At 39.7% G+C, this 17,986-nt stretch overlaps 1 protein-coding gene across 1 annotated transcript; it reads left to right on the top strand.

Moving 5' to 3' along the window:
* Nucleotides 1–6,273: 6,273 nt before the first annotated feature.
* Nucleotides 6,274–14,928, top strand: wnt11 (wingless-type MMTV integration site family, member 11). The gene is made up of 6 exons (XM_087807651.1): nt 6,274–6,459; nt 7,193–7,373; nt 9,199–9,443; nt 10,842–11,119; nt 11,915–12,207; nt 14,099–14,928. Exons 2-6 carry the CDS (start codon nt 7,291–7,293, stop codon nt 14,271–14,273), a joined length of 1,074 nt encoding a protein of 357 aa, XP_087663777.1. The 5' UTR covers nt 6,274–6,459; nt 7,193–7,290; the 3' UTR covers nt 14,274–14,928.
* Nucleotides 14,929–17,986: the final 3,058 nt, after the last annotated feature.

Below are 17,986 nucleotides of genomic sequence, written 5' to 3'. Positions count from 1 at the left end.
TATTCTTCCTGTTGAGCTGTAGCAGCAGATGCCAGCGTGACAAAGACCTGATTGTCGCTGCCCAGCTCAGTGTGAAAGCAGCATCTCCATGTCCTGCTCAGCTGCTGAGCAAACAGATCTGTCTCCGCTCACTGCAGCCATGTGCTGCCCAGGAACATCCCGGTGTCCTCGCCGATCCACATGCCAGAAGGAAATTGATTTATTTACACTTCAGGCGGAAAGATCTCAGGTGCGATCCAGAGCTGGTCGACCTCTGCTCGGGTGAGGCCAGAATGGATTGGTGGAGCATGTTTCCTGCTGGAACTCAGATGTAAGTGCACTCAGGAAACATGTCCACACACAGCCACGATCTAACAGCCCTGCAGAGGAGAAGACAAATCGCTGAAGCCGAGTGTGCTTCATGGTTTCCATTCAGCAAGATGTTGGCAGAGTCTGGAGAAGCAAAAGGTGTTCTGGTGATCATGTGACCTATGCTCTCTTCTTCCTTTTCCTGGTCTTTCCTGGTCGCCGGCTCTTCCGTTCCAAAAAAACCATTTTAATTAGAAGGAAATTAGTGCAATCTATTTGCCCTTTAACACACAAAAAATGAATATTGTTTAAATTAATATATGAAACTTTATTGACACATCAAACATGGCTGCTCAATGACTAGCCTGTTCCAAATTTGCCACCTTGAATACTGCCTAAGTATGACTTGATGTGACCTTGACAGAAAACTATTCAACAAAATATTATCTTTTATCTTCTATATCTTTTTTAAATGAGACGGAAGTAAAATTAATTTTAAAATATATATAGCTGGGCTTCAAACCCAGGCGACCGGGAAATTGCTGATCTTGCAAAAAAAAATAAAATCACCTTTTTTTGTTCCTTAACATTGCTGTTATTACACCATCTCTTTTGGTATCAGAAAATGTTTTAATGTGAGCAAATTCTGGGATGAAATGCAGATACGTGTCTACCGGTGAGCTCATGGCTACACAATGAACTTCAACTCCGTATGGCAGTTGTGTTTTAACTCTCCGACGCTCAGCACGGACAAGAGCATCCTACAGCATGCAGCTATTTGCTCCTGGAACATTTTCACAAATCAGTGGGCATGAAGCTCGCTCGGAGTTTCAGATGCTTTCGTAATCCCCAAAGGAAGCTTTAATCATCCATAAGGATGCTCCGGTGCTCTCACGCCTTTTCCAGCCACAATGAGGGCAGACTGGATTTATAAGAACCAGATGTATCTATACAATTTATCTATTGTGCTGCTGGAGGGCCCGCGGCCATGCTGGTGCTGGTCCGGGAGATTCCTCTCCTCTCCTGGCCTCGCTTGAGAAGGTGAGGTTGTCTGAGAGGAAGCCCCCTCCTCTGGGCAGTCCACCAAAACTCTCCCCTCAACACCTTCACCTCCTCCTCGCCAACACCTCTCCAGACAAAGATATAGTTTCATAGATAATTTAGTGCTTGTGTGAGACAGTGCTGTGACCCTTTGACCTTAGAGGAAATTAGCCTTTTTTTTAAAAAAAAGAGTAAATCCTCCCACAGCTGTATTTCTGCAGAACATTTCTAACAGCAATGTTTGTATATCATTCAGACGTTTTTATTCCAAGTTATAACTTGTACTTTCTTTCTCCTGCCAAAGGTTTTAAAAGCGAAATCCAAAGCCATAAAATGAATAGAATCAAACTTACATTTGCTTTGAAGATGTTGCTCTTTTAGTGCTTTCGTTGTTTGGTTTGGGTTAGCGTCTGTTACAATATTGTTTAAGTTAATATTTTTAAAATATTTGTATTGTAACTAGATAAGAGATTTTCACTCTAATTCTGTCTGAATCACTGTCAGTTATATACTCAATTTAGCATCAACTTTACCTATAAATATAGCAATAAAAGGCAATGAAATTGTTGTGTTTTTATGAAAATGTAATTTAAAATGTTTTTAAAGATTAAAATTTGAAAACTTCTTGAAAATCCTAGATATCTACAAATTAATATCAGCTGTTTATTTATCAAATATATATCAAATGATGCTGTAATGTCAATATATAACCTGGACAAAACTGGATTTATACAGACGAAGACTCAGGTATCATATTAGAATAATTATTTAAAATATAGTTTTGTATGTTTTATCTCAATCTCTTTAATCTAAAAGTGTATAAAAAAATGATGTATGCCTGGATTAATACACATACAGTAATCTGATCCAGATTTACACCCCAACTCGATTCTTAGGTCTGTGGATCAGAATCTGCTGATGGTTCCACGCACACGCTTCCAGACCAGAGGAGAGAAATCCTTCCAGACTGTTGCTCCTAAGCTTTGGAATGATCTTCCTCTCTCTCTGCGTAAAAGAAAGAAAAGTCTTAAGACATTTTTATTTGTGCAGGCTTTTCCTTGATTTTCTGATTTAACTGTGCATTGTTTTTGATTGTTAAAGCGCTTTGTGACTCTGGTCTAGAAAGGGGCTTTACAAATAACCTTTACTGACTTACTTACTTACTTACTTACTAAAATAAAATTAAAATTACTTTTTTGTATCGTTGAAAGATAAATCAATTCTGTGCATCCGGTTCATCTTCTCACTTCAGCTTAAACCAAAACCTGTGACAAAATACCTCTCTGCCCAATAAACATCGCCACACACAGCTCAAAGGTGAGCCTGCTGCCCTGGAGGACCACATGACATGTTCAAAAGCACCACCCATCTGTCACTTGAAAGGCCTCGGCCCTCAAAGCACAATAGAGACAGAGGTTATAAACAAATGGCACACAAAGGATGTGAGTCCAGTCTGGTCCCGCAGAGAACAGATTGGACCAGGTTTGTGGCAACGATTCCTGCTGGTTTCACAGCACCGGCATGATGGGATTGTCACATGTTTTTCAATATTTGAGATCTGTCAGACTTGACATTTTCACTTTAAATGCTTGTTAAAGAAAAAACAATAATAATAATAATAATTGTGAATGAACACAACTAATTATTAATTACTTAATTTCAAATGTCATTGAGGTATCAACACAGTATTGATTCTATTTGTAAATGTTGAACAGAATACGTTTAGTTTTGCAGCTCAGTAAAGAAAAAGTGTTGCAAACAAAACATTTTGAGATTTCAACACTTCCTTTCTCTTCTACTTTCTCATGAATTTTCATGCGTATCCAGATGGGAGCATTTTCCGGGGAAATAAAAGAAACTCTGCTTCCATTCAGACTCTGATCCTCCTGGGTGAAAGTTGAGTGTCGGCCCCCCTCCTCTGCCCCCCCAGTGTGCCTCCAGTTTGGCGATATTGGCCTGATCCTCCTGAGATTTGAAGGACAATAGCTCGACACAGTGACTCGGTCCGCCCAAACATTCACACTGTATTCACGGGACTGACTCGTCACAGCCGGCTCTTCTTTTACGTTTCTATTAGTGCCGCCATTTTTCCTAATACACAACTAAAATGATGACAAACTCACAGTGTGTTACTTTGAGAGAAACACTATTGTATTCTTTTGCTGATCCCGACGAACGAGAGCCATTTTGATTTATTTCTCTAGATTTAAATCCTCATATATACTATCTGTCACTGAGGGCTCATGAGACATTTGCATGCCAGAGTGGAGACACATAAAAACCTAAATCCTTGTCAAATTAACTTATTTTTCACTTCTAAATAAAAGTAATATTGATATCTTACTTTGCATGACACTTACATTTTTGGATGTGGAGTGTGCCTGAAATTCATTAAATTCCTAAATAATAAAATAATCACAATATATACAATAATTAATAATTAATACTTTTATTTAATGTGTTGCATGTTAGATAAATGTTCATTTAAAAAATAATCCATATCAATTTTTGTGTGTGCATGAATTGCAATAATGATTTGCAACCATTTTTTCTTACGTCAATAATAATTTAAATCGTTATTACTTTGTATTATGACTACCATCTTTATAAACATGTTATTTATAAGGTAAAGGTAAGGTAAAGGTAAGGTAAGGTAACTTTATTGAAATTATTTTTTTTCAATAGCCACAGCAAATACATTAATTTTTCACAAAAAATAAATCAAAATAAAATAACAACAAGAACAAAGAGAAATAAAGAGAAGAACAAGATGATACAATCTAAATAAATAAATCTTATATAGTACTTTTTAATGTGTCTAGAAAAAGTTTTCTTAGGTATAAATGAACAGACAACAATTTATATGAAACAATAGTTTCTACACTTGGTTTGAAATAATAGGTTTAAATGTTGTTCTGAAAGGAACTTCAGAATGTTAATGCTAAGATAGCATTAGCCTGATAGCATTCATTTATGCTCCTTTGATGATAGATGATTAAGTGTATTTTATTCAGAAAAAAACATTTTTAATTCCTCATTGTTTACTATTTGAACACCCACTGGCAGACTCGGAGGTTCCTGACTCAGTTTGGGGTAACAACTCCTCAGACCGGTTTGATTTCCCGTGTGTGATCCCAGCATGTCAAGTGGTGATTATACCGACCGAGATCGTAACTGTAACTTTATCTCCGCAGAGCTGGTTCTGATAGCACCTCCGACGCGATCCTGCTGCTGTATGACATCACTGGATCCTCTCTGCTGAACTCCAGAGGCCCCTGAAGGTGTCCCCGGCCTGATGTTGATTGCGAGGTGAGAGATGTGCAGATCAAGGGCCCGAGTGTTGACCCTTACCTCCGGAATGGAAAGCGTGAGTGGAAAAAGTTTCTGTGTAGACTTGCCCGGTCCTGTTGAAAAGCTCCAGAACTCCCACACACACCCCGACCGGTGCCCATTCACAGTGGACTGTCATGTAAAACAGATGGAGTCTCAGTGGAAGCGGGATTACGGCTTCCCTGTGAATAAGAAACACACATATGGGGTCATCTTACTGTCTGTCAGACATTGCACTGGACCGTGTTTGGCAGAGCGGCTCGGATACTGGATCCGAGTGTTGGCGGAGCCGGCCGGGCCTGTTGTGGTCAGGAAGAGAAGTCTGCTACAAAGACGGGCTGACAACACCTGATCTGACGTTACCAGTGGAGCGGACGGACCCGCTCGACACCAGCCGTGTTGGAGAAACCACACGGCGGAGGTGAAGGTCTGGAGCGTCGTGGGACGTGAACCATTGAACCGCTGCGTCAACTGTGGCGGATCACTTTCATCGTGGTCCTCGCTGAAGAAGATGGACCGCTCCAGAACATGGGAAAATATTTTGTAAAAAAAATACATTTCAGTGAGAATGATATCTATACCAGGAGTATTTTTTAATTCCACTGATTATGTTATTATTTTTAAAGTTGAAAAGTAATGAGGGATTATTAGAATATTCATTATCTATTTTTCTTTTTGTGGTTTTATATTCTTGACATTAAAATTACTATATTGTTTTTTTTTAATTATTTTACATTTCTACTAGGAGAGTATTTGAATCTATATGACTTCTACTGTATTTTGGTAAATACACATCAATCAAGATATTTTTACTTAAAAGTATTTGTCTGCTTGGGCTCATTCAACATCATTTTTATATTGTTTTGAATATACATTAACGTCAAGTAGAATAAAACAAATACAAAGAAAATAATTGTGAATCTTTTTAAGTGTTTTTCTACTCTATAGATAACCTCTCTGAAAAATCTTAATAATAAAACCTTAAACTACTTTCCATGATTTAAATCCAAAGTACATCAAAGTTTGGGATTTGGAAAAATAATTGTAATGAGCAGCGTAATTTTTTTTGTTTGCTACAAAAGTAGTTTTTTTAGATTTGAAGTCAATAATACGAACTTAATAATGACATATATATCACTATAAGTAATTGAAAAATATATAAATGCTAAAATATCAGATTATGTTCTTTGCAGTATTCACAACCACAAATAAATTAAAATAACTTAAATGTTTTATTGAAGATGAAGACATTTGTTCAGTATCTGTTTTAAAAAAAATCTACACACAAATGTAGTTGTGTTGAATAAAGTAGTACTTCGATACAGGACAATCTGAATATAAAGCTCGAAGTACAACTGAGAACTTTGAGAGTTTTGATGAACTGTGTGATAAAGTTTCTGGAGCAGCTATAAAAATACCAGGACGATAAGATCAGTGTGTGGATTCCTCTCCATCAGAGGTGAGGTGTGTGTGTGTGTGTGTGTGTGTGTGTATGTGTGTGTGTGTGTGTGTGTGTGTGTGGCTCTTTCTTATGCTAATAAGTGTGTGTGACATCAGCGGGGCAGTGGTACTTATGAAGCGGGTCAACCCCCTCCAGCTCACTCCGCTCGCACTCCCTCACACACACTTCTCCTCCCACACACACACACTCACTGACCAGCTCCGTGGAAGCATCATGCGTACCTGTCTGGATTTACTTCACCAGCCGAACCTGGATTTAAGCAGCAGTTGATCCCAAGGATCGGATATTCTCTCTTTCATCTTCTCGTGGATCGCGGGGAGAAACGCGCAGGCGCAAAGGTGAACAGATTTGATATGTTTTTTTTTCATTTAATTTTTTTTAAATAAACAGTATATTGCACATATTTTAAAATAACTTTTAATTCTTGTAAACGAAATCATATATTTTAATGGAATACAAAAATGAAACGGAACACACGCGAGTGTTTTCTGAAGTTTCTCGTGCGCTTCTGCTCCTTCATGACAGAAAGCGTCAGAAACAGTAGCCGTGGACGTAAAGCCACCAAGTGTCAATTCAAGTCATAAATCCACGCAGAGTTCGCGACCTTCACTCGCCGCTCGGCGGCTGTAAAATCCCTGGAATGTCTCGATCTCATTGATGAAGAGGAATATGTCGCGCTGGGAAAGTGAGGAACAAAAGTGTCATTTAAATAAGTCACTCCTGGCATTACCATCCAGCTTCAAAGAGATGGCTTATCGTCATGGTGACGCTATCACGACCCCTGATCATCAGAGACCCCCATCATGTTTCATTAGCACTTGTTACCCGCAACAGAATTACACAGAAATTCACATGGACAGCGTTGATTCTGGACCCTGATCTCAGCTGATACCAGGATTAAAGCCTGATTTGAATTGAAACCAGATAAGGATTGATGTCAGATAAAGTTGTTTGAACTCGTGTTTGTTGATGTATCCCTTATCTTTACTTTCTACAAGTTGTGATGAATATTTAAAATCTTAAAAAACAAACTTTTAACCAAAGTTAAGTCTCTTAATCCTCTCTTTCCAGGGTTTGTTGGAGCAGGTCGTGTCATGACAGTTGGCGCCTGAGTGGGAAGTCAACAGTTCCATCTCTTTGCATTAGTGTGTGTGATTCTCCTCTCCAACATGAGGACTAGCTCTCCCGTCCTTCCACTCCTGGTGCTCACTGCTCTGCTGCTCTCTCAGGTCTGCTCCGGCATCAAATGGCTGTAAGTACTAAACCTCCATCTTTCTTCTCTCCATCAAAACTGATGATCCTTAAGATATTATATGAGTCATTATTTCACCAACCAGTGATTCCATCTCAGCGGAAAGATGGAATAGTTTCTTAAACCAGTCGGTAGTGTGTATGATCTTAGTATTATACAAACCTTTATGAGTGGAAACAATACTTTAATGATCTGTGAATGTGATCCTCCCCAAAAAAGACTGTACTCTGATAAAACAAAAACAGAAAAGGAGAAACAATCAAAAAATGAATAAATGAAAAAAAGAATACTTTAAATACGGACCAGTATTTGATATAATATTTTATTAGGTCCTTTTTTTTTATTGTATTAACATTTACTAAATGTAAATGTTTTCTATTAACGCATTACTTTTTATGGTCAAAACATTTAAATATAACTATCATTAACTGAACAGATTTCCGTCGTCAAAAAAGGTAATACAAAATATATAAATATATGATATTTCTATCAAACATTGTGGGAATAAATGGCACAAAATATGTCCTAAAGTTCTAAATCTTTTAGATGTTTGTAATTTTATTCTGAACTTTCAGGGGCCACAGGCTCAAAAATGTCTCAAAATCTCCGTAAAATTCATGACAAATGTATGTTTTTCATATTATACATAATGCTTGGGATTGTTCCTGAACCTTTAAAACCCCAAAATACAAGCTATTAAATAGGTAAGTAACTTATTACCAGAACAAAATATTTTGTACACGTACAATTGATTAAATATATATATTTAAAAAAAAAAATAGAAATGAGTTTTAATGTCATAGATTTCTGTTGCTTTGTTTTTAGTTGTCGCCTCCGTAATTTTACACACAGAGCGTCCATTTTGTAGAATAAATTCCTTTTCTGTTGGTCAAAAATCAACTTCGAGCGAATCCGTCCAGTTCGCTCATGTCTTCAAGATGAACATTCAGGAACATCATACTGAAGCTATTTTATTCAACTTCTTTGTAAATACTTCCCATGACTTGTCATTTGTCATTTTATTCACACAAACAATTCAAAAATGCACGCAATTTCTGATTAAAGGTTATTGATTCCTGAGGTTTTTCCAAAACCCTTCGAGATTTGCTACATCTCAAGATCCATCGCTCCAGCCGGATCTTTGGCCTCCGATCAGAACGGCCGTCTCTCTCTCTGTGGGACGACTTTAGCAGATGTGTTCATGAGAGCGGAGATGGCATGTGCTAAATCTACGCGAGCGAGCGTACAGTCTTGATAATGCTCGGAGGCGCGATGCAAAGCAGATGTTGCTGTAAACACCTGCGAGTGCTGACTTAACACGGGCCAGCTGAGTCGCAGCTTATCACCGGGCACCGTGTGGCTGGCCCCTAATGCAAAACATGCCGGGGTTCTGTCAGTGCGGGGTGTTTCTCACGAACACAACAGCAGAGGTCAGGGGTCACGGTCCTGAGCTTGTGGTTTAGCTAGTTTCATAGAGAGCATCAAACAGTCTATTTGGTAATGTGGAACAGTCATGGGTCTAGTTGAGGTTTTATCTGACTCAGTCTGGATTTAGAGGTGTTTTTTATATTTTTCTGGCGTATCTCAAGGCCTCCTCTGTGCTTCAACAAAGGAAAAGAAACATGCCAAGAACATGTCTTTTTGTTTTATGACTCTGCAGCTGACCTTTCCACTGTGATAAGACGGTTCTTTTTTAAGAAAAGATGCCAAAATATTTCACTATACTATAAAAAATCGAGCTCAGAGAGCTTGTTCTGTTTGTCCAGGCTTTGTCTCTACGTGGTAATTGTCCATAAAATTGTTAATAAAGTGTTTCTTCCTGCAGATCGATCTCACACACGCCGGCATCCGTGTACATCAACCAGACGCAACACTGTAAGCTGCTGCCTGGACTGGTCTCCTCGCAGGCTCAGCTGTGTCGCACCAACATGGAGCTGATGCAGACCATCATCCAAGCGGCACGCGAGGTGAAGAAAACCTGTCAGAAGACTTTCGCAGACATGCGCTGGAACTGCTCCTCCATAGACATCGCCATGGACGCCCCCAAGTATCGTCCAGACCTTGACCGAGGTAAAGCTCATCTAACATGATAACAGACACATTTTTAAACAATAAAATGTTCTCTTTAGTTAACAAATCAAGAGCTAAGATTCAAACTGTTTTGTACACAGAGATAAAAATGATCTATTTTAAACTTCTTCCATTGATTGTCAGAATTGTATTATGGATAGTGTTTGAACTCGCACGTTTGTATATGTGTCAGTGCTGTTCTTTGGCTCATCAAACCAATGACACATCTTCAATATAACCATGTACCTGATCCTTTTTAAAGTCCACGTGTCAAACTTAAGGACGACGGCCCAAACCCAGCTGGCCGAGACTTTCAATAAATAAACAAGTTGATGAAAGTTGATGCAGAAGGAAGACCATGATGATGTTTTATTTCTGACTATTTAGAAAATATATGCGCTGTTTTCCAGCTCATGACGTGTTTTGAACTTCTGTCCTTTGGTTGATTATATTTGACATAACAATCAAATCACTCTTGAATTAAGGCTTTTCTTACAAATCTTCGCAAGGGTCTCGTGTAGTGAATAAATTCAGTGTTGGAATTCGGTATAAGAAGGCGAAAACAGAAGCTCATATTCACAGGCCATCTTTAGTTGTACCAGCCGTCAAAATCAACAAGAAATTGAAGAAAAGAAGCAGCTAAAACCATTTTTTTTCATGTGAGATGGTATTTATTTGAAGTATATTTGGATTTTCTTGTCTTTCTAAGCGTGCTCAGCTGCAGTCTGCTGTGGGTGTGGAGGTTGACTCGTCCCCCTAAAAGGGCAAAGCAGCTATTTGCAAAAATGAGCAGTCCGCACCAATCAGCAAAATGCTCTTCTTTGGTTGGGTTTCTACTTTGATGTAGCCCACTCACGGTCATACATGACTTCTCTCTGCACTTTCAATTGCACTTCAGCCTTTAGCACATGTGATCTCAGTGTGAACACATCAGAACCAGTTAGCTAAGAGTGGTTGTTGTTTTGGACTTAGAGAATCAGGCACGGTTTAGTCAGAGTATTTTTTCAGTTTATTGCTATTAAAATAGAGATGTTGAGAGTCTAAAGTTTACCATCATTATGCTAACAAATGAATAACCAGCATACCTGGATCCAGCGAAGCATGAACGTCTCAGATAAATCCTGACAAAACATTTCTAGCTATTCATCTTAAATCTACAGATTATGATGAAGCCAATGTAAAACATGTTGCATGAGTTATTGTTTGTTAATATGCTATTCATGTCGAACACATGTGTCATGTATGTTAAACGTATTAGCCTGACGGTCATAAATTACAGCCCAGGCGAGTGTTTACTCTGAAGACAAGAGAAATGCACCTCTGCGTGGTTCATTTTCGCAGCCTAAACATGTGGAATATTGTTTGTCTGACCAGATTTATTCCACTGTCTATTCTCAGGAACGAGAGAGACGGCGTTTGTGTACGCCCTGTCTGCAGCCACCATCAGCCACACCATCGCACGGGCGTGCACGTCCGGGGATCTGCGGCTGTGCTCGTGCGGGCCGATCCCGGCCGAGATCCCCGAGCCCGGCTATCGCTGGGGAGGATGCGCCGACAACTTGCACTACGGCCTCATGATGGGCTCCAAGTTCTCTGACGCGCCCATGAAGATGAAGCGCTCGGGGTCTCACGCCAACAAACTGATGCACCTCCACAACAGTGAAGTTGGACGACAGGTAATCTCATCATTTAGACTTTCATGTCGTTACTTATGACCATAAACACACTTGTGTGTTACATTTAATACAAAAATAAACATTTGTCAAACATTTTTTTTGATGTACAAAACCATTTTATGTTGCATCTTTTTTTGCTGTTAATGGCCACTTGTAAATATTAAATATTAAAGTAGTCTTTTTGGCTCACACGTCATACATACCACTTCTTATTCAGGGTGAAACAAAAGCAGATTTTTGTTTTTACAACCTTATCATATAATTTATTTGTAACAATGTTCATTTTTATATAAAGAGGGGCTCAAAAATGCTATAAGAAAACCATATTGGAAGATATACAATTTGAAATTCAGAATATTTGTAACATTTTATCAGTCATTATGATGACATGGTCATAATTCACATTGATACTGGAACTAAATTTAAAGTATTCAAAAGGTTTTGGTGGTTTGCAATTCATTTTAGAGTTCTTTATAGATAAGCCATGGTGTTGTTGTTTTTTTTAGCCTTTTTAATTGTTTCATTTACGTATTTCTATTTAAATTACAACTTTACTAAATACTTAATTTACCCCTGCAGAGAAAGTTGTAATCATCTGCGTTTAACTGTCTGTTTGTGAGCAAAATAACTCAAAAATGGATGGTTAGTTCTCCGATATAATGTTGATAATAGGATGTGTTGTGTTCTGTAATTTTGTACAGATTCCCAAATTGATTTAAAACTATCTGCAGACACAGAGTTTGACTTGATATTTCAGATCTAGAAGACGTTTCTAACTTTCTTTTCTATGTCTAGGCTTTGAGAGAGGCGGTGGTGATGAAGTGTAAGTGTCACGGGGTGTCCGGCTCCTGCTCCATAAGAACTTGCTGGAGAGGCCTACAAGACCTGAGAGAGATCGCCATGGACCTGAAGACCAAGTACCTCTCTGCAACCAAAGTGGTCCACCGACCCATGGGGACACGCAAGCAGCTGGTGCCCAAAGACATCGACATCAGGCCAGTCCGGGAGAACGAGTTGGTGTACCTCCAGAGCTCCCCGGACTTCTGTATCAAGAACGACAAGCTGGGATCCGTGGGCACGCAGGAGAGGTGAGGACCTCATGTTTGCCGAAATGTTATTGAGAGAGAGAGACATTGGGGTTTTGGCCCTCTGTTGTTTGGACTCAGTATCCTGACTCAAAGTCGTGCCAGACCTGCATCTGGCAAAAAGGAAATGAGTAATCCTGATCCGTGTGCTCATCAAGAATGTTGACCTTAGCAAAGAGCTGTCCTGCAGGATGGCTGTGTTTAGTTTGGAGGCGTCCTGATAACAAGCACAGCTCTCCGTCTGTCTGAGCCAGTGGGACTGAGAAAGGGCGACTTTGACTGGAGCTCTTGACCACTATCTCAAACAATGACTAATGCACTTATTAGGACGGAGAGCTGATATCGAGAGGAAGGCTAGGAGACCTGGAAGCACTGGCGGCTCCGGAAGATAACGCTTCACTTGCAGCTTTAAGATCACGCTTGTGGCTTCAACCAATCATCCGGCATTTGTTCTCACATCAGTAATTGGACAAATGTGCAGCAGTATCTTCCAAGTTTATCCACTTTTCCAATGTTCCATAATGACATCTTGGCTCAGGCCGTGTTATGCCAGCGCTCTCGCTGCATCTCTGATCGCTCACTCACGACAGCCAGGTCACATCATCTTAGCTCGGCACATTATGGATGTCATACCGCATCATATTGTGCGTCCTTGAGACGAGGCCACTCGACAGATACACAGACGTGTACGACATGTTTCATGTCTGAGACACTCACTGAGTCTAATGGATGCTTCCCTGATAACACTGATGGGACACACACTGCTTCAGCAGCGAGCTCGCCAAGTCACAAGGTGCCTGACTTGACTTTGACATTTCGCTGCATTCGGACCTGAACTGACTTCTTTGTTTGATTTTTTAAAACAACATTTCAAAAATCAAACAACAGTGTTTAGAATAATTGATAAATGATCACGTTTAAAACATTTCTTTGTTGTCTAAATGAAGAAATCGATATAGATTGATTTATGAATATATAGATTGATGTTGGATGGAGACATGGTTGGCTGAATGAGTGGATGGATAAATAAATAGATGGATGAATCTGTGGATAGATGGATGTATAAAAGGGGTAGAATGGGAATATGGATATTAATAAAATGGATAGTTAAATGGATGGATGGACAAATGGATTGATGTGAGATAGATAAATGGATGAATAGATGGATAGCTAAATGGATGGATGTTGTTAGTTAAAAGGATGGCAGGATAGTTAAATTAATGGAAACTACATGGATGGATGAATATGTAAATGAATAGATCGATCAACAGATAGGCAAAAGAACAGATGGATGGTTAAATAGATGGATGAATTGGTAAATGAATTGATGAATCGATGGACGGATAAAAGGATGGATAGTGTTAAAAAACCTTAGTAAACAACAGGTATATTAGGTGTTGCACTTGAATGCTGCGGTGGCTACTGTTGGTAAAGATGTGGTTGTCTCTGCTCCAACACATCATAAACCTGTCTTACACTTGCCTCCTCCTCCTCCACTCCTGCAGCCCAAAAACTCCTCATTACCACCTCGCTATCATAAAACAATGCTGTGGTGGAGGAGCTCTACGGAGGGGAGGGCCGCCTTGTATAGTCTGGGTGATTTATTGCTGACTTTTGCTCTCTGCCGCACTAAACAGGAGAAATAATTGAGAGAAGAAAAGATCTTGGAGGAACAATTAGACAAAGGGTCAGACGTCAGGCAGTTGGACATATTTCTTTGTTTCTTCACAAAGTGTGATGTTGTCCAGGTTGCGGCGGGAAACCTTTACAATGATGTCATAAATATCATTGTCTTAGAGGGAACTGGATTTAACGCTACACGGCCAAATAAAAACTTTTTTCTTGTTTGGAATTCTGTGAATGTCAATTCAACAAGACACCCTTGTGTTTCCAGGCAGTGCAACAAAACCTCTATGGGGAGCGACAGCTGTGACCTGATGTGCTGCGGTCGTGGCTACAATCCGTACACGGAGAAGCTGGTGGAGCGCTGCCACTGCAAGTACCACTGGTGCTGCTACGTCACCTGCAAGAAGTGCGAGCGGATCGTGGAGCGATACGTCTGCAAGTGAGCGTCGCGACGCAAGAGTGACCAGAGCACTACAGACAACTTCTGATCCAAGCTTCGTGTATCTCATCGAGAAGATTCTTTTAACCCTTTCCAATATTCATTCAGGTGTCTGCTTTTTTTGGGGTCAGAAACAAGGGGTTGGATTCTGTTTAGCCCAACGTCCTTCTGGGTATTTCCCTCGTTATGACCATGAATTCCACTATCGGGGACTCTAATTCTATTTTACTTTTCGCATATAAAAGTCAAGCATATCGGATCTGAAGCTGTTGGGAACGTCGTCAACCTCCCTCACGTTCTTGGACATGTTTGACGGATCTTGGGTGGTACTTTCATTTTTTGGTACAGACATTTTCCCCCCTCGACGGACTGAAGAAGAGCAAAGGAATCAAAGGGAACTTCAAGTACTTCGTAACGGAACACTAAAATGTTGGGACTGTCCGTGTGTCCGCGGTGGAAGTGCTGCTTCGTTTTCCCTGTGGACGGAGCGGAGATGAACTGCAAGTGTCTCTGTGACGTCTGGCAGGCATTTTAAAGTATATTCTATTTTTCAGAGCATATGAACTGATGGATTTTTGTTAACCACTTTTCTGTGGATGTACATACTCTTATTTTGTATACTGAAATAAAGAAATAAGTATTTATAAAATAATTAAAAAGACCTTCACCATTAATTACATGCTTCTTCTGTCCTTTTAATACCTGCAGTGATTACAATACAAGTACTTAGGGTTTAGCTTTGTTTGTAACCTCTTTAACCCGTGTGTTATCTCAGGGTCAAGGTGATCTTGTAGTTTTGCTGTTTCAAAATGTGTAATATATCTTTCACTTTTTTAATAATAATAAGAAATCGAATTGTTTATTATTTTATTGTTCTAAAATGCAAAATGAAAAGCAAGAATAAGCTAATAACATTCTGCATTCATTTGTATACATAAAGATCAATCAGAACACGTTTTCCCAAAAATAAACATTAAAATATTCATAAAAAGTTCTGTTAAGATATATCTATCCTTTACAACGTAGAATTAACTAATAATTTGTTGATAATTATTGAAACTGTAAAAAGATGTGCACTCACCATTTAAACAGGATTTACTTTTAAATAGTCTCAAAATCTACCTGGGATTTACTATCAGATATTTTATAATCTATTTGGAAATAATTTCCAGTAAAGACTTCTTCTTATGAAATGTTTGGTAAAAATGTAAAAATAAGTCGAACATTTTATGAAATCATTCAAAATAATCCTGTAGGAAAAGCATAGCAAACATCTGCACATGACTTTAGTTGAGTTAGTTTTCATTCAGTGACTGTGTCACAACTTATCTATAAGTTATTTCTTTGGATAAACCAACTTTTATCTTAAACAAGTTTTTCTATTGGAGGTTTAACCTTTTATTATCAAGCATACGTCTATTTTATGAAGGAGAACTTGGACACAAACAGCAACCAGTTAGTCAGATTCCATAACTAGGTTGTGCAGGTGCATTAATACACTTATTAAGTTCCTAAATTCTATGTCAGAACAATGAGTGGCAAAATCTTTAAAATCATTTTTGATCCAAAACAGCTGATTTGCGAGCTGGTAAATGTTAGTATCAATGCTTCTCCTGTGATGTATTTTCGAAGCTGGACTTATCTCCTCCAACTGTTCAGACTTGGCTCCGAGTGGACGCATGACTCTCCGACCATCTGTGTGTTAGTCAAAGTGGTTTTCAAGATCCAACCGGGCCTGAAATAGCTGTGGAAGAAGTGGGCCTCATGCCGGGAGCTCACATGATACATGGCCGCACCGACCCACACACTCACTGGAGCTGGAACCAAAGCTTGACCCGAACAACCTTGAATACCGAACGAGAATCTTTCCGACCTTTTTCCTCAAAGCACGTTTTGAACTGTGTGTGTTTTCTGCTTTTTGAGCCACGCTAATAAGGAGAAATGATCCGTGAAACACGATACATTGTTGTGTGCTCCTCAGAGCAGAATCTGGCAATCAGAAGTCGGGCTGAAGGGGGGGCAGATAGGTGTGCAGGTGAGTGGGGGTCTGCAGACGGTCCCATCTGTCGACAGCCTCAAGGACTTCTCTGCCACTGCTATTTCTCAGCATGGCAATCATGGAGAATAAATGTGTGTGTGTGTGTGTGTGTGTGTGTGTCTGAGGCCACGCAGGGCTGTCACCTGGACCAGTTCATCTGGGGACACACTGTAAATCTGTGGCGAAAAAGTGAATTATAAATACATCAGAATATCTCTCCGCTCTTGGGAAACATGGCCGATAAGAGACTGAAGTGAACTCTTGACCTTCCTGCAGCGGCGTGCCAATACGTCTGTGTAAATGAATGATCTACTTCCCTCCACTCCTGCAGGCGTTATTTATGAAAATGTTACGACGGAGGCCGAACAACGACTGACTTCCTCACGTTTGGGAAGATTAGCAAGGGTCTCGGGGCCGGCCCGTTTTATTGAACCTGGTCCGGCGACCCGCTCAGCAACCATTGTTATCACGGAGCCGTGCAACTATCCAGCTGACCTCTGAGTCACCTCAGCGGAGGACAATAATGCAATGTTTGGTCTAAATGTACGAACAATCGACGACTCCACGTTCATTTTTCAGAACATGGAGCGTGAGTGAGCGTCCATTCCTGCTTAAAAGAACCTTTTTTTCCAGAACCTTTGTGTCCCAATGAGACAGAAACAAAAGCCAGATTGACAAAAGCGAGAGCTAATCTGCAGTTTATGTTTCTTTTCTCCCTCTGTTTCTTTGTCAGAGAGTTTAAGTCTCTCTGTGTTGGCTGTGACCTCTGGCTCGGTGGGAATCATCCGGTGATGGAGAAGGAAGAGAGACTTTAAGGGACAGCAGTGAAAATATCTGGGGTTAATGTCGAACCGGACAATATGAGGCCAATTGCCTTTGTGAGGCCTGTGGTCCAGATAACTTGCTGTGAATTAGCAAGACAAAGAGTTTGGCTGGAGTGGTAAAGGCTTTCAGATGTACTGACCCGTACTGTAAATGGACTTTTGTGGACCCTCCACCACCGCCCCCCCCCCCCCCCCAAAAAAAAACTCCACTATAACAGCTTTTTTTAAAAGTCTCTGGCAGTATTTGCTGTCAAAGTTTACTCTTTGTTTTAGATATATTTATGTGTGTTGAGGTGTGTTGCGAGGAGACACTCCGGGAACACGTTAGCATAAATTGCAGACATCTGAAGTTCAGCTGTGCGCACCATAAATATTCTGATACATTCAGCTACAAACTCTGAATGTTATCTCGCACCAAAGACAGAGTTGTGAATATCAAGGACATCGTGGAACGATCATATGGCTTTTTATATTCCCACTGTATTGGAATGAGATAAAAAAAAAAAAAATTTTAAACTAGCACCAGCACATGTTTTTACAATTCAAGGTGGTAAAGTTAAGATAAAGAATTCAACAAGTAAAAGACAAGATTATAGGAGCTATTAAATGCACAGGGAAGGTAGTTTGTATTACGGTCAATAGATATTACAACTTCCTCTATTGATTGTTCCACAGTGTGTTATATGACTGTCTTCACAAGACTTCAAACACTGATTTCACTCAAATCCTAGTGAATAAAAGGACAGTTATAAATCCTAGAATCCCTGAAATGTAGTCTTATTTTATAGCTGCTGATTTATCAGTTAATTTAAGCCACGTTTGTAGGGTTGGTAGTTAAATTCAGTTCATGGCCTC

This window comes from Callionymus lyra, chromosome 14 (genome assembly GCF_982586985.1).
Source record: "Callionymus lyra chromosome 14, fCalLyr1.hap1.1, whole genome shotgun sequence".
Classification (NCBI taxonomy): domain Eukaryota; kingdom Metazoa; phylum Chordata; class Actinopteri; order Syngnathiformes; family Callionymidae; genus Callionymus; species Callionymus lyra.
The sequence above is the reverse complement of the archived record's forward strand: the minus strand, read 5'-3'. Positions and strand labels throughout refer to the sequence as shown.

Bases quoted from the DNA above. Each gene is read 5' to 3' on its own strand.
- wnt11 (XM_087807651.1), top strand. From the start codon at position 7,291: ATGAGGACTAGCTCTCCCGTCCTTCCACTCCTGGTGCTCACTGCTCTG. The intron at 11,120-11,914 runs GTAATCTCATCA...TTCTATGTCTAG, and splicing joins ACAGTGAAGTTGGACGACAG to GCTTTGAGAGAGGCGGTGGT. The intron at 12,208-14,098 runs GTGAGGACCTCA...TTGTGTTTCCAG, and splicing joins TCCGTGGGCACGCAGGAGAG to GCAGTGCAACAAAACCTCTA.